At 38.5% G+C, this 20,569-nt stretch overlaps 2 protein-coding genes and 1 pseudogene across 12 annotated transcripts in view; 2 read left to right on the top strand and 1 right to left on the bottom strand.

The window, feature by feature from the left end:
- The window catches only part of NOD2 (nucleotide binding oligomerization domain containing 2), a 45,637-nt gene extending 37,349 nt beyond the window's left edge, over positions 1 to 8,288 (top strand). For all 6 annotated transcript variants that reach the window (XM_074211340.1, XM_074211339.1, XM_074211343.1 and 3 more), the window contains 2 exons: positions 1,897 to 1,980; positions 3,723 to 8,288. In XM_074211340.1, coding sequence (XP_074067441.1) covers positions 1,897 to 1,980; positions 3,723 to 3,795 — 157 coding nt within the window. In that variant the 3' untranslated portion in view covers positions 3,796 to 8,288. The remainder of the gene's footprint in view (positions 1 to 1,896; positions 1,981 to 3,722) is intronic.
- Positions 8,289 to 10,959: 2,671 nt separating this feature from the next.
- The window catches only part of CYLD (CYLD lysine 63 deubiquitinase), a 153,112-nt gene continuing 143,502 nt past the window's right edge, over positions 10,960 to 20,569 (top strand). For 4 of the 6 annotated variants that reach the window (XM_074211348.1, XM_074211344.1, XM_074211350.1 and 1 more), the window contains exon 1: positions 11,526 to 11,913. The gene's annotated coding sequence lies outside the window, so the exon portion shown is untranslated. Of the gene's footprint in view, positions 11,023 to 11,042; positions 11,107 to 11,525; positions 11,914 to 20,569 lie in introns of those variants that run through there. The other 2 variants (XM_074211346.1, XM_074211347.1) reach the window with 2 other exon arrangements.
- LOC141505481 (coiled-coil domain-containing protein 137 pseudogene) lies at positions 17,525 to 18,434 on the bottom strand (annotated as a pseudogene).

Genomic DNA, 20,569 nt, shown 5'->3' with positions numbered 1-20,569 from the left:
CCTGTTTCTTCAAATGTAAAATGGATATGGTCATAACAACCTGCTTCACAAGCTTGTGAGGTTCAAATGAAGGAATATTTCCTAAATTACTTCACAGTCTTGAAAATGCTACTTAAATATTAGCTATTATAATCATAAAAATAAATTCCTCATGAGCAAAAAGTAGAAATTTGATCAATAGGAACTTTTACGATGAAAACAATTTCACAGGGAGAATGGATGGGATCTAAAACTATCTTGCTCTAGAGCTATTATTATATAGTTGAAGAACCTGAGATGAATAAAGGTTAAGTGACTTGCCCAGACTAGCACAATTAGGAAGTTTCTGAGACCAGATCTGAACTTGTCTTCCTGACTGCAGATCTGTCCCCCTAGCCCTCCATGCCTTACATCACCTGGTTGTACTAGACCTACAGGAAGATAAATAAGACTAAAATGTAAAATAAATCATCAAGCAGTTGGCAGTTAAGGGTTTGAGCTGTGTGATGTCCTGTGCCAAAAGGCCTCATTTTGGAATAGCTGAAGAGATACATCACATGCTGCCTGTGCTGGAGCAAAGTTGCATCTGTCCTAGCAAATATGTCCCCAGGAAAGTACTTGTCTTTAGTGACAAGCAGACAGCTGCCTCTGTAGAAAACCGTCTGCTTTCTGACAGACAAACATCCACTTTAGATCTGCTTGTTTGTGTTGCTTTTGGGTGCTGTGAAGATGCCAATTGTTTGAGGGAAACATTTCCACTTGTTACACTAGTGGGAGACACTGGCAAAAATCAGACTTTGGCAGAAGTGCTGGTGAAGTGCAAATTCTGACTGAGGGGAAGGGGGGTTCATAATGTGATCCATTGTACAAATTTAGATAATTCCACAGCTCAAATCCTGCTCCTCCAAACATAACAACTTTATTTCATGAAGCTTAGATTAATATAAGACCGACATTATCTGGCATGTACCTAGCCTCGTGCTGGCCTGTCACTGTGGTTGGGCTCTTATCCTATAAATGTTTGCACAAGAAGATGGAAATACTGTTTTAATTTAAAGAATAGTTTTCTTTATGTTGGCATAACTGTCACCAGAGTATTGAACTTGGGGCTTCATGTGCTAGTAAAGATCAAAACTAGAGATAGCATCAAATTAACTCATTTTTATATTCCCAGCATCTAGTACAGTGCCTGTGAGCCTTAATAAATGCTTCTTGATAAATTGATCCTTAAATGATTGCTATAGCTAGAGTAGGTGGGGTAAGGAGAGAGAGGGTAGAATCACTTGGGGAACACAAATATTTGAAACACCCCAGAAAACCAGGACCTCAGTCACTTAATTCACAAGTTAGTCTACAAAAAGCACTTATCATGTGCCGGGCTATTTTGATCTCTCAAAGTTGCAATATCCTCATTTATGAAATGAAAATAATTCTTGTTCCACCTATCCCATTGGGTTGTTGTAAGGAAAGCAAAGTGCTAAAACAACTGAAAGTTGTTAACACAATTAGAATTCATTCTTTAACTTCTATAGTGAAGCTATGTGTTAGCTCCAAAACTGATGCATTCAGACTGGTGAGTGTGATAATTTAGAATGGGCAGGCTTTGAGATACTCCTTGTAAAGTTATCTCATTTTTCCTGTATATGAAACTGATCCCATCTCTATTTCTCCCTATAATAGAAATGATTAAAAGGAAGACTGTATTCCAGAACTTAAGATTTGTAGGGCAGTGGACTTGGGGTTTAGGAGACCTGGGTTTATAGCTTGACTCCTCTGAAACTGACTGGATGTGGAACTATGGACAAGACATATATCCTCACTGAGTATCAATTTTCTTTTTTTTGTAAAATGGGAGTATAATAATATTTGTAACACTATCTCACAAATTGTTAATATTGTTTTCATATTTGTTCCCAGGCTTTCCAACAACAGCATTACCCACCAAGGTATTTCTGCCCTTCTTCAGGTTCTGGAAAGTAATACTACTCTCAAATCAGTCTGGTAAGTTGTCCTTCTTTTGGGAAGTTTTTCCTCTTGATTCCTCAATTTTTTAATCAATGCTATCAACCTGTATTTGATAGGACTTTCTCCTAGCCTAGCCCTAGTCTAGCAATGTGGACTCTATCAGTAGCTGTAAAAGAAAGGAGAAATCGCAGCTTCTGCCCTCAGGAAGACAAACTAGAATATTTTTTAATGGTCAAACTACATTACTATATATGACTATATTTCAAAGGATATGATTTAGCCTGTAAATGCCTTTTGTAAAGATTTGTTAAAAGTTTTTCACTTTTTGTTGTCACAGTTTTGAGAATATGTGGTTATTAGATATTCTTAGGTATGTAAGAAAGAGATATTGTATTGATGCAGCAGGTCAGATTTGGGATAGATAACTTTTGGGGTCCTTCCAGCTAAATGATTCTATGATTCTGTAGTATCCAAGTTTTTGTAAAGTCATATTGTAATTTTTGTCATTATAAAACCATCACTGAGTCTTAATTTCAGGGGTATATTTGCCAAAGCTGACTTACCAGTATTTTCCATAGTTTTTGGTTCAATTGTTTCCGTTTTGTTTGTGACCTCTTTGGGTGTTTTCTTGTCAAAGATGCTGAAGTGGTTTGCCATTTCCTTCCCTAACTCATTTTGCAGAGGAGGAACTGAGGCAAACAAGGTTAAATGAATTGTCCAGGATCATACAGATAGTAAACATCTGACTGCAGGTCCACTAAGCTGCCTTCTAGTATATGACTCCACATTAACAAGTGAAATGTTTCCTTCAGTCCGATTATTCATTCTTAGTTACATTCCTTTAATTATTTTTAATATTCCTCTCTATACCTTTTTTCCCCCTCCCGTTTCTCACTTAAATTACAAAGACAGGAGTTAGTCTCAGTATTTCACTTTTAAAAAAAAGGCTTACTCAGTGCTGAATAAATCAGGTGAATTATTACCCAGGGTATGTCAACAAAGATCAAGCAGCTATATTCCCAGATCATTATCAAGTCAGAATGGGGTGGTTTTAATTTCTTGATTTATCTCTTGTCAGTTCCTTGACCCATATATCTCACTGCCTTTTCCCTAGATCTATGTTCAATTAAGTACCACTGGGAGTGGAAATAGATGTGTTAGAGGAAAGGAGCAGTGAGAGATCATGGTCATTTTTTCAGGATCATGTTTCTATGAAAGACACTAATGTACAGATTCTGTCTTTGCTCTCATATAGGAGTTAAGGAAACTGAAATCAGTCTAGTGGAAAGAGTTCTGTCTTTAGTGTCCAGTGCCCTGGATTACTCCTTTGCTTTATTATCTGAATCATCTTGATTAAGCTACATCTTTGTGGGCCTCATTTCCTTTATCTCTAAAAACTAAGGGAGCTGGATTGGATGATCTCAAAAGGCCCTTCCAGTTCCAGTTTCTATAATTTTGTATGACTAAAGATTTCTAATGTTTTTTATTAATTAATAACTCATATTTATTTGGTGCTTTTTAGGTTTTTTTTAAAAAGTAGATTACAGAAAACTCATTTGATCCTCATAACAACTCTGAAATTAGTGCTATTATTATCCCTATTTCATAGAGAAAAAAATTAAGGCTTAAAGAAGGAAGCTATTTTTCCAGGATAACACAAAGTATCTGAGGATGTATTTGAACTATAGTTTTCTGAAAGAAATAAAGTGGATTATAAAATATTTGCAATAGTTTTTTACCCTTTTAACTGAAACTCCCTTATCCTTTCATGATTTTAGGCTCAGAGGGAACACTCTCACTCCAGAGGAAAGTGAGCAGCTCAGCCTCATGGATGCCAGACTTTTGCTTTGATCACGAAGAGTCTATTTGAGAAGTTTTGAGTTTAGATCTTGTATAATCCAGACTGAACTCTGTTATGCCCAGTTCCTGTTAGCCACTGAATATTGTTAGAGACTTTAACACTTGCAGATTGCAGTAGTATTCAACACCTGAGGATCTCTCTCCAAAATCTTTTTTTCCATCAAATTCTTCCCAGATTCTATCCTTGGAACACTGACTGTAAACTGAAATTTGAGTAGCATAATACCTCTGGAGGTTGGTGGGCATCTCTTGGATGGATAATATATGGGCTTATGCTTCTTTCTTCTGAGGCAGAGGGAAATAACTTTTGTTAGCTTTGAGAATCTGCTATTATTTTGTGGTACCTATGAAAATACTGCCTGTTTTTGGTTAAAGGGGAGGGTTGGGTGATGGCGATGAAATTGAAATAAGGAAAAGTTCAAGAAAAATAAATGTCCCCTTTCTCCTGGTAGGCCTTTCTCCTGGCCCTCAGATGCCCTGAATTCATACTTCTGCCTTGCATCTTGTGGGTCCTGGTACTGCCTGTTTATCCTATCAGTCAGTCAACCAACCAATCAACCAACAAGCATATATTAAATGTGCACTGTGTAACAGGTTCTGTCCTAGGTGCTGAATATAGATATTAAAGTTTGAGTTAGATCTTGCACTTAAGGAGCTTACATTCTACATTCAACACAATTTATGTGTTGAATGGATCAAGATCTTTTTTCTTTCAGTTATTTAATTTTATATATATATTTCCACTAGGTCAGGGTCAAGAGCTATCTCTCCTTTTGGTGTTTGCAATACTATTGGGAAGGGCAGCTCGATAGTAATTGCTAATTTCCCTATTCAGTTCTAAAATTCCAGGAAATTAGGAATTTGGGGGTCATCCTAGAATAAATTGACTATAAATTCAGATGTGAGGGACACAACTCTGGGAACTGCACTGTATGTCAAAATCATATAAAATGTCTATAAATATATGGAATCTTCGTAAATAAGACTCATCACATTGCAGCATTTTAAAATCACTTAAGAGCTGAATTTTGAGTGCTGTCAGATGGTTTTCTAATTTGACGATTTCGGATTTTTCTATGTGTAATGAACTCTACTGAGATGTTTTTTGGATATGAATTCTGAAGCAGACCTCTGGTAGTTGTTTTTCTGATCTGGCTCGCTAGTAGTGAAATATTTATTTGTAAAGTTGCATATGTAAAACTTCCTGGAAGGATCTGTGGTTTCTTTCAGCATGGGGAGCTGGAGTTCATGGTGTGAGAAGTCTATCCATCAACACAATCTGTGCCTTAATCCCAGGGAATTGCCTGAAATACAAAGAGGTAAAATGACTTGTTATGGCTCACAGAGCTAGGAAATGTCATGGATGGGAACTGAACCTAGGACTTCCTGACTTCAAACCCAGTACTCTATTTACTATGTCAGGCTAACTGTATGAAGAGCTTGTAGGTCAACCAATAAACAAATTCTTGAGCATCTACTGTGTTGCAGGTACTACAAGGGGCACTGGGGATGCAAAGACAAAATGAATGGGCCTTGCTCAAGGAACTTGTGATCTATCAGGTGAAAAAACTGCTGCTATAATTCTTTGCTTTCTGGAACTAAAAACCTAGAGAGAGCAGTCATTGTGGGGGAGAAAAGATTGTTAATATTTATAAAGCACTTTATATTTTCTCAAAGTTTGTATTTTTATAAAAAATATGACAATAAACTTTATTATAAATATTAATCTGAATCTACATAACATTAAAGTATTTTGTCACCAAAGCTATACTTGTCATAAATGACTTTATAAATATGAATCCTATTTCAGACTGAAGAATTATAAAAAGTTTATTTTTAAAAATCAGACAATTTTTTACTTAAGAAATAATGCTCAGAAATATCCCTGCGAAGTAAATACACTTAATCTTTCAGCTAAGAAAAATCATATCCAGTGAGGAGAACTGTGCTGAACTAAGGCTGAAAGTAAAATTACAGGCCTCTGCATTTCACTAAGCTGAAGAGAAGTGGCTGAAGACACTTGTGATAGAAACAAAATGTGCAAGACTTTAGTTTATTTCTTTTCTGTAGGTGCTTTATTGAAGTAACCTTTTGCTTCTGTCCCTGCAGAAACAAAAACTTTCAGCACTGAGTGAGTCAATGCTCCTTTGTCACTAGTTAAGAGTGAAATATTCTGGGCTTTTTAACCTTTGTCTGAGGAAGGTATCTCAAGGTCTAGAAAGCTTCAGTAGGAACTGAAGCCTTTTGTTTCCCTGATTCTCTGGTGTTATGAGAGAGGTGTTTATTTTGGAGGATGACAAGAAGGGGCATATGAGATGTTTTGTAATCTTTTTAAAAATTTAATTTTTAGTTCCATATTATTTCTTTCCCCTTCCTTATTCCTATCTAATGACAGAAAGCAAGAAAAGGAAAACCATTATAAATATGTATTATACAAAGCAAATTTCTTATTAGCTATGTCCATTAAAAGAAAAAGAAGAAAATTTGCTTCAATATACACTCAAGTCCATCAGCTCTATTTCTGGAAATGAGTTGGTGTGTTTCTTGAACCTTTTGGAATTATGTTGGGTCATTATATTGGGTCTTGTCAGTTACTATGTCCTTCACAGTAAAAATGATCTTTACAATATTGTTGTTACTGTATAAATTGTTCTAGTTCTGCTTACTTCACTTTGCATCAGTTCCTAGAAGTCTTCCTAGTTTTGTGAAATCATCTGCAGCATTTTTTTTTTTTTTACAAATATTGCATTCCTATACCATAACTCGTTCAGGCACTCCTCAACTGAGGGAAATTCTGGCATTTTCCAGTTGTTTGCTATCACAAAAAAAAAGCTGCCAAAATTTTTTTGTACATATGAATCTTTTTTCTTATTTCTTTGATCTTTTGGGGGCATAGACCTAATAGTGTATTATAAGGTCAAAGAGCACCCATATTTTAATAGCTTTTTGGACATTGTCTCAGATTGCTTTTCAGAATGATTGTACTAGTTCCCAAATTTTCCACAGTGCATTAGTGTTCCTTTTTTCCCCCCATATCTTCTCAAGCATGTCATTTTCTATTTTTGTTATCTTAGTCTATCTGATGGGTATGAGGAGGTACTAATAATAAATTTGCATTTCCCTACTAGTGATTTGGAATATTTTCATAAGGCTGTTGATAGATTGGATTTCTTCCTCTAAATTATTCATATCCTTTGACTACTTAATAATTTAGAAATGCTATCATCTTGTTAATTTGACCCTCTATATTTTTTTTTTGGTTTGGCTTTTTTTTTAGGTTTTTGTAAGGCAAATGGGGTTAAGTGGCTCGCCCAAGGCCACACAGCTAGGTAGACCCTCTATATCTTAAAAATGAGACTTTTATCAGTGAAACTTTCTGCAAAGAGTTCCTTTGCCCCTTCCCCCCAGCTTTTTGCTTTGAATTTTAGTTGATTTATTTATGGAAATAACTTTATGTAATCTAAGTGAGCTATTTTGTCATTTCTTTCTTGTTTGGTCACAAATATGACCATTGCATCATCTTATCCATGGATCTGACAGGTAATTTCTTCCATGATCTACAAATTTGCTTATCATGTTACCTTTTATTTCTAAATTATGTACCCATTTTCAATTTATCTTGATATGACTTAAGAGGTTGTTCTTTGCTTAGTTCTTGCCAGATTACTTTTCAATTTTTCTAATAGTTTTTGTGGAATAGTGAATTCTTATCCCAATTGCTGAGATCTTTGGGTTTGTCAGACACTGGAGAACTGTGCTCATTTGCTTCTGTATAGTGTATGCCAATGATCAACTTCTCCTGTCCAGTACCCATTCCAGGGCCAGCTCTGGCTTCAGTGTCTGCAGATCTCTCTGTTTCCCCAAGCATCCCGTTCTGCAAAAATGACTGACTCACTAGGATTTTTTTCCTGGATTAGTCAGGTACTTATCTAAATTATTGTGGAGGAGGAAGCAAAAATACTTCCTTTTACTCTGCCATCTTACTCCACCCTGTTTTGTAATCTTTTGATGACAAACTTTTGTTTTTGTTCTGTGGCTTTGCTCTCTTTGGAGAAGAATCCATGTTAGATTATAAACTGTAAACTGATGATATCTGATTTGGGGGGAGGTGGCACTTTTCATAACAATCATTAATTCCTCATCTATGAGAGTAATCTTCCAAGGTAGCATGATTTAAAATTATTCAGCACAGGGAGGTCCTAGCTGAAAAAAATAAGTTTAAGAACGCAAAAGGAATCTTCAAAAATAATTCTAAAGGCTGATGTACAAGATTGGTCAGATTAATCTGTCTGTGGTTACTGCTTTTAAAATCCTTCAAAGAAAGAGCAGAGCCAGAGTGGGCCTTTAGATAGCATAGTTAGTATTAAGAGCCTGAGGTGAACAGGATTAAGTGACTTGCTTAGGATCACATAACTAATTAAGAGTCTGAAACCTGATTTAAACACAGGAAGATGAGTCTTCCTGACTCCAGGCCCAACCCTCTATCCTCTGAAACACTTAGCTGCTAGGTGCAATGGGTATAGCACTGGTCCTGAAATCAGAAAAACCTGAGTTCAAATCCAAACTCAGACATTAATTGTATGAACTTGAGCAAGTAGCTTAAGCCTGATTGCCTCACATCCAGGAGTATCTACAGTCATCCCATTTCATATCTAGTCAATAGACCCTGATGGTTCTGGAAGAGAAAGTAAGGCTGATGAAGCACCCCTAACTGAAATCCATTTCATGCGGTTGTCATGGCATCACCTCCCTGATGTCATGGTGTTCAGATAATGAAGGACAAACTTCATCATCAAGAGCCCACCATATGCTCAGCACTGTGCTGTGGTAGACATACAAATAGGAAAAGAGCCTTCCCTCAAGGAATTTACAATGTGATAGACAACCCTGAATGAGGGTTAAGGTGCTTGACATGGGGAGGGTAGAGAAGTCAAATCCAAAATGAGTGTAGTCAGAGAAGTCAGATTTTCAACATGAGTACAACTGGGTAGGAAATGAGATGTCACAGAATTTCTCTCCTGTTTGCCCTTCAACAGAAAGGCGCAGGGTACTGATGAGATGTGAGTGACAAAATAGTGTTTTCTCAATGAGTTATGAGGGGCATGGTAGAAAAGTCAAAGAAGTGAAAAATGAGTGCAAAAGGAAGGAAATGAGAGTTTTTACACAGTCTAATCATACATATCTATTCTTATGGTAAAGGTATTAGAAAATAAGAGCTTACATGAGACCTTTTCTCAGTCTCAAGATCCTGGCTGTCAAATGTTAAAAGAAGGGGCGGCTAGGTGGCACAGTGGATAAAGCACCAGCCCTGGAGTCAGCAGTACCTGGGTTCAAATCTGACTTAATTACACTTAATAATTACCTAGCTGTGTGGCCTTGGGCAAGCCACTTAACCCCATTTGCCTTGCAAAGAAACCTGAAAAAAATGTTAAATGAAAATGACATGGATTCTCATTCTGGGGGGGGGGGGAATTCAACTCCTTCTTGCTTTTTCTGAATGAAAATGAAGATTTTCAGTAGTATTATCATTACATATCAGTCTCCTAAATTAAATAGATGCTGCCCAGAAAAACCACAAGGATTTTCTATCTCTAGACAAAAACTTTGGAATCATTTAACAGAATCAGTTTTCTATTACACATTATTTTGGGGGGAATTAATGGAGTAGTTAAATCTTGAGTTTCCCAAGTAAAGCAATGGGAAGTTGGGTTATCATATACATCAAAATGAATAGTTGTAGAGCACATTTCAAGAAAACAAAAGGTGTCATACTTGGCTAGATCTTCTACCCTATTTCTAGCCCTCTGCTAGGTAGTGTGAAAAAAATCAAATAAACAGAAGATATCTCCTTCTGTTCTGGGAGGGGTTGATCTTGTTTGGGAAGCATTATCACTAAAACAATTAGAGAATACCAAAGAGGGGAAGGCTTTTTGAGGACTGGAATGGTCAGGGAAGGCCATTTGAAAATGGGTCTTCAGTTGTCCTCTAAAGGATACTGATGGTCTGTGATAACAGGATCTTAAAGTCTGTGCCAAGGGGGCAGAAGTGCCAGCAGCTGATATGAAATTAGAAAAATTTCCAGTATGGGCCCAGCAACCGTATCACTTCTGTAGCCACCTTGATGAGGTCCTGGGGATGACTTTGGTGAATAATAGTCAATCTACACGTAATTAGTTATTGTCACACATACACCCCTTTGTGCTATTACCTCTTAGGATGAATCCCACAGACCCTTAGGAATAAGTCACATTTCCACAGGGAGAATTATGTCATGATTAAGAACCTTCTCCTCCCATTTCCCTACTTTGAGGTTCTTCAATTCTTTTTTCATAATTGATGCTTGTCAGAGAAAGAATTAATTAACAAGAACCCAGAGTACTAAGAGCCAAGTTAAAAAAAATCACTTAAATATTTCTGACCTCACCTGGGAATCAAAAACCTCCCTTCTAATTGAAAGATCCTTAACTAAACCATAAGCCCTGGCCGTGGGCCAGGAAGGATGAATTAAATGTGAGGCAATGCCTTCTCCTCCTCTGTAACCTAAATTTGACCCCCTCCCCTCCAAATGACTAGTGGGTGGTTTCTGGCGCGGGAACCAAACTTCTCCTCAGCCCCATTCAGAAGGGGAAACTGAGGCTGAGGACTGAGAGGGAAACCCGGTGGTCGGGGGCTAAGGGCAGAGCAGCCCAGGAGTCCTGACTCCCAGTCCAAGCCGGGTGAGACTCTGGCCTCTCGCTCCAATCTTCTCATCCAGGATTCTCGGACCCTGACCATCCCAGTCCAGTAAGGCTTTTTGACAGCTGAGGCCCAGAGGGACGGGAACGGTGATGCTCCACCCTCTCCCACGACATAGCCAATGAGGGCTCGAGGTCGGCGGCCAGCCAGCCAACCAGAGAGCGTTACGCCATTCCCCGCGTCTCCGCCTCTCCGGCCTCTTCCTCACTTAGCTCTCCCCCACCCCCACTTTGGCTCGACCGAGCTTGACGGAGCGGAAAGTCCCTAAGTATCGAGCTGGATCAGCAGCCATTGGCGGGGAGGCTGTCACGAGGAAGACCAATCCTGGTGCGCGCCGGAACGTCCTTCGGGTCACGATTGGTTCTCGGGCCCCTTCCCCCGCCCACTAGCGCTTCCCCCCCTTCTCTCGGGCTCGGAGGCGGGGCTGGCGGGGGCGGGCCCAGAGATCAGGTTGGGTTGCGCGGGGCCGCGCGTCTCCCCGAGGTAAATAGTCGGCGGCTGTGGCGGGGGCCGCGGCCTCGGGCCGGGGGGAGCTGGACGGCAGCCGGGGCCGGCCGTGGGCTTCAGGTAAGAGGCCGCGGGGCGGCGCCGGCGCCGCGGGCCGGGCGTGGGGGGCGAGCCTCCGCGGGCACCTGCCCCTCGCGCCTCCCCGCCGCCCCCGGCCCCGCCGCCTGGCCTCGGCCCGGCTCCCCGGCCCGGCCCAGCTAACGGGCCTCGCCGGCCCCGCAGACGCCACTCGCCCGGCCCGCAGACGCCCGCCGCCCCCAGCGAGGCCTCCCCCGGCGAAGGATCCCAACTCCGGCCAACGGCCGCCGCGGGTCGGCTGCCCCGGGGCGGCTCCTCCTCCAGGCTGGGCGCCCGAGGCCGGGGCCGGGGGCAGTGGCGGGGCCAGAGGACCGGGCCGGCCCGGGACCACGGATGCTTAGCGCCCGCCTTGGGGTGGGAGGATGGGAGGTGGGGAGCGCGGGGAGGGTTAGAGCTGGGGGAAGCCCGGGCTTCCAAAACTTGGGGCTCTCGAGAGAGATGCAGGGCGTCAGTGGACTCGGATGGGGGAGACGATCCATGGCCTTGATTCCCACTGATAACTGAAATTTGGCGTTTCCTTTAGTTTTGAAAACCTTATTCTGAGACAGGGGGTTTACCAGACTGCCGAGGGGGTCCAGGACAAAAAAGGTGAAGAATTGTCTTGGACATGATCACTTTACAAATGAGGTAGCAGAGGCCCAGGGAAGTAGAGCAATATAAGGAATGCCCACCCCACTGCTGTCTGGCTCATTTAGTCTCCTTTCTGTTTCAGTTTCCCCATCCTCACGGTGAGGATGCTGCTACACAACCCCTTGGAGTCCTTCAGTTGAAAAATTCTGTGGACAGAAGGTATCTTTCTTTTCTTTTAAAAGTAATTGGCCTGATGGCATACGTGGATCAATGTCAATCAATACAATTTATCATCCACCTACCATATATTCTCAAAATGCCTGTTCTTTTAGGGAAATCCAACATCTGTATAGATAAATAAATATAAGATAGATGTAAAATGAAGAGAGGGGAAGTGAGGAGAATGCTTCTTGAAAGAAGTGACACTGAAAGGAGTCAGTAAGCATGTGTAAAATGCTTACTATGTCAGGCAGTGTGCTAAGTGCTGGGAATAGATATACAAGGAAAAAGGATAGTCCCTTTTCTCTAAGGGTAGACTTAAAAAACTTCATCGTAATAAGTAAAGACAATATATAAAAGGAAACTGAAAAAGAGGAAATGGTGCAAAGGATGGTACCTGGCTTGGAAGTATGTCGGAGTACAGTTTACAACCGGGGGAGAAATAAACTAAAGAAGCTAGCAGGTTGCTGAGAGGCAAAGGAGACAGGGAGCATTTGGGGGGCGGGGAGAGGGATAACATGTGTAGTCACAGAAGCAGGAGATGGAATCTAGGCCTATTATGTTGGAATATGGAATGAATAAAAGGAAATGATGTTAATAACTTGGAGAAGTAGTCTGGAGCCAGATTGTAAAGGGTTTTAAATGGCAAACAGAAGAATTGGTATTTTATCTTAAAGGTAGTGGGGGAGTCATTGAAGCTTCTGATTAGAAGAGTGACATGACCAGACCTGACTTTTGAGAATATAATATGACAGTGATGTGGAGGATGGAAACAAGAAATGTTGAATTTGCATTCCAGAGATTACTTACTACTCAAAAATGTTTGATATATAGCAACATGTTCTATGTACATGTGTACAACCCTGTTGCTTTTGCATTTTTTAAAAAAGTTGATTGTTCTTATCTTAGTTCCCTTCCCCCAAGTTCAGCTAAAAATAACTCAGTACCTTGCTTTTTGACTAGAAAGTCAGTATAAAATTGTTAATTTTCTAGACTTGGTTTCCAGGGGAAAAATGAAAAGTCCTTAATGTGTTTTCAGGGGATGAGAGAAAGAATTTATTCAACTGTTACTTTTCTGCACCCCCTCACACCCTAGGTAGAAGTAATGGCTCTGACTATTAGCTTGCTATTCCTTAGGGTATAGTGGGTGGATTTACACTAGTAGATTATCAGGAGAAAATGGTCTTAGAGAACTTATTGAAACCCAAAAAACTTACATTCTTTTTGCAAAATTCCTGTAAATAACACATTCCCTTTTGTGTAGTTCTTATAAGGTATGATAAAGACAAGGCTCATGTTTTGTTTTGTCTTTTTTTATTAAGTTTTCATTGATATCTTCCTTACATTATCATAGTTGTATCAGATCAGAGGGCCATTTCATATAACAGATAAATAGTATTTTTTAAGAGAGGAAAAACATCAGCACAACTGTTAAATACATTTTAAAAAGTCTAAAAACATGTTCATCATGTTTTCTTTTAAAAAAATTATAGTGACTAATGATTTCAGTGCCTTTGGATGTCAAAATTGGACCTAAAATTTGATTACAAGAAAAGTAATTCTATTTATCATTTGATTAATATTATTATTTTTTCCCATTTATATTTTGAGTCAAGTTTGGGTTTTTGATATTTTCACACGATCTGAGCTATAAAAGGATTAAATGAAATAATCCAGAAAAATCAGTTTAACATGGATTTCAAAATTATATTTTTTTCCCTCTGACATATAACAAATATAAAGGAACACTGCTTCTTCCTTACACAGAAATAAAATCTGTAACATTAGTAGAATAAAGATTAGAGTGGTGACTTCACTCTTTACATTTTTATTGCTATCATATATAACTGATTTTGATGTACAAAACTACTGAAATCATTATACATTATACTCAAATGAATCTGTGATATTGATTCAGAAGTTCCTTTTAATGATGAAGCTCAAAAGCAATTTCTTGCCCATCCATCTGCAGTGACTTTTAGCCTTGTTCTCTTAAAAGTTTACCATAAAGGGAATGCCAAACATGCTGTAGGTCTTTCCCCAACAGTTTAAGAGTACCAGTGATTATTTGTTCTTGAGACATGACCAACTCATCTTTTCTTCAGGCAAAACAATTCCTTAATGATATCCTTTACCCATATTCTTCTTTAGAGTTCCTCTTTGGTTATACATTTCAACTTGCTCAAGCCTATCCCAGGCTTTTTCATTGCTCTCTATGCAATGCTCATCTAATAGTTCTTGGGAGGCAGTTGTTTTTCAAGTTTGGAAGTATAATTAAATGCTTTTTGAGATTCTCTAGAAATAGTGAGAAATAAAATTCTGGTCTAAACCCTTTTCCAAACTTTTCTGTTTGGTGGCAGGCAGGCTTGGTCAATTCTAGTCAAATAATTAAATATAAAATATCTCTTGTTACATCTTTTGCCTTCCAACCCACTTAAAGTATTTGACCCATCTAAGGGCAATATATTCTTTGTCCATCTCTTGAAGGGACTGATACTTTGACTCGGTTTCTCTTTTGAGAAAAGATTAAATCGAGTAAACAAGCATTTAATAACCAACTATTATTTTCCAGTCAATTTGCTAAGCACTGGGGGAAACAAAGGGAAAAACAATTCCTGCTTTCAAGGAGCTCACAATCTAACATAAAGACACCATTGTACAAGCAAGTTATATTAAGGATAAATTGGAGATAATAGAGGGTGAACATTAAGCAGGATTAAAAAAAATTTCTTCTGGAAGGTAGAACTCTAGAAGTTGGAATTTTAGCTGATATTGGAAGAAGCCAAGGAAGCTAGGAGGTAGAGATGAGAAGGGCGAGCATGGGAGACTGCCACTGAAAATTCCCAGAGTCAGAATGTTTAATGTGAGAAAGAGTAAGGAGACCAGTATCACTGAACCTAGGAGCTGATGATCTCATTACTAAGCAGTGAAGTATAGAAGAGGGCCCAAGACAGAACCATGGGGGACAACCACAGTTAAGGGCATGACCTGGCTAAAGATTCTGCAGAGACAGGTAGACAGGTAGAAGGAGAACAAGGAGAGAGCAATGTCAGAGAAGTCTGTAGAGAAAAGAGTGGCATGAACAGGGTGAAAGTTAGAGATCAGATAGGATAATAGCTAGTCAGAGATCAAGAAGGATGAGAATTGAGAAAAGGCAGTTGTAATTTAGCCATTAAGAGATAGTTGATAACTTCTAAGTGAGCAGTTTCAATTGAATGATGAATGAGGTCAGAAGCTTATTGCAAAAAGTTTAAAAAATAGTGAGAAAAGGGAAATGAAGCACTGAAGGGAAAAGATCTATTTGTTTACTCTAGGAGTGAGGGGAGTGATCTACTAAGGAACTGAATAGTAATTTTAAGTAGTCTATTTTGGAATGCTAACACAAAACTTTTACATATGATCTTTTTCTTGCCTAAGATTACCATAATGTTGCCTCAAGTCATCTTGGGTGAGAAGAGTCCTGTCAGAAGGCAATGGGAAACTGCAAATTTGTATCTCTTTCTGTCTGTGTGTGTCTCTCTTTTGTCTCTTTTCTCTCTACCAGAAATAGCTTAAATACTAGGTAAATATAAAATAAATTTAAAAAAAAATTATTTAAGACAGTGGGGTTAAGCGACTTGCCCAAGGTCACACAGCGAGGCAATTATTAAGTGTCTTAAGACTGGATTTGAACTTAGGTCTTCCTGATTCCAGGGGCCCCTAGCGATTAATATAAAATTAAGAAAAACTCATTTCTGGTAGATTTGTCTAAAAACCTGGCCTACATTTCTTCAATAGAAATCTCGTTACACTGTACAGACACACTAATTAATTATTTTTATTGAAAATTCCAATCTTTGCTGTTATGGGAAGCTTGAGGTCAGTAAAAGTGTGCAATCTCTTTGAAAGCAATCCAGCTTCTTTGTTCTTTTCATCTCTGGACACAGAGCTTTCAGAGAAAGCTCTGAACTTTCTTTCCTAGTTACATAAAATATTAGACACGCATAATAGGGTACCTATTTAGTAGATGTATGCTAAAGTCAAGGCAGTGGTCAGTCTTTATCCATTTGGACTTTTAGTAGCTGGTCAGGATAAACTTCTTTGAATGATTGCAGATTTCTTCCACAAGATTTTCACTGTCTTGATATTTTGATGTAATTAACATAATGGCATCTTTATCTGAGGACTTCACCTTCCTCAGGGAAACTTTGACCTGGACTCTTGCATTGGATCTCCTCCATCACAGTGATGAATACTTTTGGTGAGCATACATTTCCTTGTTTTATACCTCACCTGAAATTTATTTTCAGAAGATCATTGAACTGGGTTATTTCTGTCATTTTCCCAGAGAATCTTTTACATTCCAAGGAATAATCTTGGCATATAGATGGAAGACACCATTTAAAAGGGTCTGCAAAAGTGTTTTGGTCTTCCAAATCAAGTGTATTTTCATAGTCAATAAATAAATACAAGAGCATCTTATATTCTCTTTATCTTTTAATCATTTGTGAGATAGTAAAATGTTATTTTCCTCTTGAAGTAAAAAATTAGTTGTGAATAATATTCTAAGAGTTTATGAATTTGGAAAAAGATTAACTTCCATTAATATGATTTATTTGGATACTGTATAATATTTTTTTTTACCATCCACCAGAGTATTTTCAAGAGAAACCAAAATTTGCTTTTAGTCATATCATTTGGAGATGAGGAAAGCCCTTTTAGTGGTAGTATCTAGTACTTAATCTTCCTCTGTGGTCTGGAAACAAGTCTAATTTCTAATATTCTTTACATTTTTTTGTTGGGTAAGAGGATAGAGCTGGAAAAAGAAAGAGCTTGACTGGATATTTGTCAGTGAGTTTCCATGTAGAGTTAAAATGGATCACACTCGTCACACTGCTATTCTTACAGAATCATGAGGTTGACAACAATTTATACCTTTCTTAGGAAGAGAAATTGGAGAGAAAGTTTAAGGACAAAGGGAACTGCTTAGGATATAGTAAATTAAATATGATTTAAAGAATCATATTATAGGTACATTTTGCTTTTTGCAATATAGATATCCAAGTAAAGTTGCTTGAAACCAAATTCCATTTTAATTGGGTTGGGTTTTAATTGTTTGAATTACCATCTAGATGTCCTGTCAGAATCTAAAATGCAACACTTTCAAAATGGAACTAATTATCTCCCTTATATGTAGAAAGCTATATATCTATATCTATATCTATATCTATATCTATATCTATATCTATATCTATATCTATCTCATTTTGTTTTATTTTGTAAAAACCAATCCCCTACTTTAAAATTTTTTTGTAATTGTAGAATTTCACATATTAGGATTGCTTCCATTTCTATTTTGATATTTTCACCTTTATTTGTGGCAGTATATAAGTTGGGTTGAAATTTTAAATTGCATGAGAATTCCTCTTCCAACCTCACTCTACCCTTTTCTCTTGATAAATCAAATTTTAGCTTGCTTAAGGAAATATGGAAATTTTTCTTTCTAGAGAAAGAGATACTTTCTTTATTCCATGCAGAAATAATGTCCTAGCTCTGAAGACTTAGTTTCTGGGGTGGGGGAAAAGGGAGGTAAACTTAAGTTTTGTGCCTACCAAGAAATCGGTTCCATTATTCCTGGATGCCAACATCAAGTTTTACAAATCCTGGGGTTCTTCCTCTAGTCTGTTTCTTTGGTTTCCCTTCATATCAGCTAAAGGGCTGTCTTTGCTCTAGCTGTTGCTGCTTGCATTTCTTGAGCTCCCTGTAGATCTGCACAACACGCTTTCTCTCTTCTGCCACAATTTGCTGTCTAGCCAGTGAGACTGCTGGGGACTGGAGCACTGCTAAGGGCCCAGGAGATGTGTCAGCAACAGTGACTTCTTGCCAGGCTTGTCACTGTTTGTGCTCTTCCTTGGTTTTGTTGTTAATTCTGGGTGCTGAAGGACAACCTCACCAAATTTCACAGGATCTTGAAACAGTTCTTTTTCCAAGCTGGATATTGCCTTTTCCTCTTTTTTATGCCGAACTTTATCCAAACGCTGTCTCTGGAATTCTTTCTTCTGCTGAGATTTCTCTTTCTTTTGCTGAGAAGTTTCTTCTTTCTCGGGTTTCCGTTCCACCTGGTTCTCACTGAGGAAGATCACATGCTGGGCCTCTTGTTCCATTCGACGGACATATACTTTGTCCGACTCCTTTTCTCCCTGCTTGAACTTGGGAACTGGAATGTCTGACAGTGATCCCATTGCTTCCTTCTCAAACTTTTGCCTGGATGCCACTTGGACTGCTTTTCTTTCCTTTTGGCTGACATGTTTTTTCATCTCTTGGCAGCTTTTCATAATTTCCTGAAGTTGGAAAGGGATTTCTTGATCATCCAAGTTCTTGGGTTTAGAATTTACTTTCTTCTTCTCTTTTCTCACCTGTCCTGGCTGCGGAGACAGAAGTTGCTTCCCACGTTTCTGCTGCCTCTGCTGCCTCTGCAGGTCCTGGGAGGTGGACTCCACAGCCCTTGGGGTTCCAGGGAGACCCAGCCTAGCTTTCTCCATGCTCTACAGCAAATTTAGTCCCCACGCGACTGTACTTCCGCTTTCCTGAGATACTTTCTTAAAGTGATAGTCATCCTGTATTATCCTGAAGAGTTTGAAAGAGATCTCATTCCATTTAGTAATTATAATCAGAAATAGTAGTTTAGTACTTTGTTTAGTATTGATTTTGAAATTTGATGAGGAATGAATAACCTCTAGTGCATTTAAGATCTAGTACACCTCAGGAGATGCACAAAGTTTTTTGAATTCCAAAGCTGGCTTTGTTTCCTCAGTGAGATTCTTGTGAATAATATGTGCTTGATAACCTGAGATTAAAAATGACATATCTTCTAGATAAGGTAAATTCTGACAATTTAATAATATATACATATAGTGATTCAACTAATTGATAGTTTAATTTTGCTGCCTGATATGGTTTAGAATTTGCTGAAGTTTTCATTGGTATTTAGTATATAAAATGTTTTTGACTGTATTGTATTCCCTATGCCATTAGGAGTTAAGCCAAATTTTTGTATCCTCTAAAATGTACACTTTATTTCTCACCTACATATAGTATATCCCTACCTATTGAGTTAGAATCTAGAAGCAAATTCAGATAACCAGTGTTTTCACATTTCTATTCCAGTGATAATTGATACTTCAATTTAACTTGGTAAACATTTATTAAGATCCTTATTGCTAGAAATACAAAAACAGAAATGTCTCTTGTTATAGCTTATATTTTTTTGGGATGAATGCGATGGAGATGACCCTTCAGTTGAGCTTTGAATGAAAATAAAAAATTCTGATTTTGAGGCGTGATAGGTTTGGATAGGAACAACTCATTAAGGTATGGAACTGAGAGACAAAATGTCAAATTTAGGGAAGAACTAATACTCCAGTTTTCCTGGCATATTAATATACAATCAGGGGGATAACATCAAATGTTTGAAAAGATAGAATAGAACTAGATTGTTGTAGAGGGTGTTAATTCTGATTGGAGGAAATTTTTTTTAATACATGAGAAAATCAGGAGTCACTGAGGATTTTTTTTTTAACAGAATAGTGACATGGTTAGACCTTGCCTTAGTAAGATTATTTTGGCTACTTTGTGAAGAGTTGATTAGAAAGACTCTAGAAGCATGGAGACCATTTAAGAGACAAGAGATGATGAGAACCTGGACTAGTATGAATGGAGAAAAGGGGAAAGATGCAAGAGACCATGATGTAAGCCCAAAAGACTTTTGAATTTATTGAATAGGATAAGAAGAACAAAGGATAAATTAGGATGACTAGAAGAATGATGGTGCTCTCAATGGAAATAAATTGGAAGGAGAAGAGGGTCTCTGGGGGCTGGGGAGGGGAGATAATTAGTTCCATTTTGAAAGTATTGCATTTTAGATTCTGAAAGGACATCTAGGTGGTTATTTATTGTCAAGTGCTAACTGTACATGTGAGTTTCTGGAATAGATTAGGGCTAGATTTATAGATTTATAAGTTATATGCATTTTGATGATTGTTGAACCCCTGGAAACGGATAATACTAAAGGGAGAGAGAGAGAAAATATGAATGAGAATATGAGTGAGGATGTTTTAAGGTCACAACCTCACAACTCACATTGCCCCAGGAAATGGGTAAGGAATCAAGAAAAGTGATGGAGAAACATCAGTTAGTTGAGTAGTTGGAAAACCAAGAGGGAATAGTGTGAGAGTGAACCTAGTCAGGATACCTGCTTGGCTTCTTCCTGTTAAGCTTATCAGAATTGGAGAAGGAGAGTAGAAGGCTATGGGAGTGACCCACTTTTGAGGACTGGCAGGGCCTGGAAGGTCTTACAACAAAGGAAGATAGTGACTCTTATCAAGATAATGAAGGGTGGAAGGTGAAACACTAAGAGATTGGGAAAATAAGTATAGAGGGGGCAGCTAGATGAACCAGAGGATAGAGTACTGGCCCTGGAGTCAAATCTGGCCTCAGACACTTAATAATTATCTAGCTGTGTGACCTTGGGCAGGTCACTTAACTTCATTGCCTTGCAAAAACAAAAAAATAGGTATAGGGGTTAGAGAGATTAGAGGTCATGATGAGGGTAAACATAGTAAGGAGGAATAAGGCAGAGGATCAGCTGGAAGAACAAGATGTTATGATAAAAGAGAGA

This window comes from Macrotis lagotis, chromosome 1 (genome assembly GCF_037893015.1).
Source record: "Macrotis lagotis isolate mMagLag1 chromosome 1, bilby.v1.9.chrom.fasta, whole genome shotgun sequence".
In the NCBI taxonomy this organism is placed as follows: Eukaryota; Metazoa; Chordata; class Mammalia; order Peramelemorphia; family Peramelidae; genus Macrotis; species Macrotis lagotis.
Note: the sequence above shows the minus strand (reverse complement) of the source record. Positions and strands in the feature narration are given on the sequence as shown.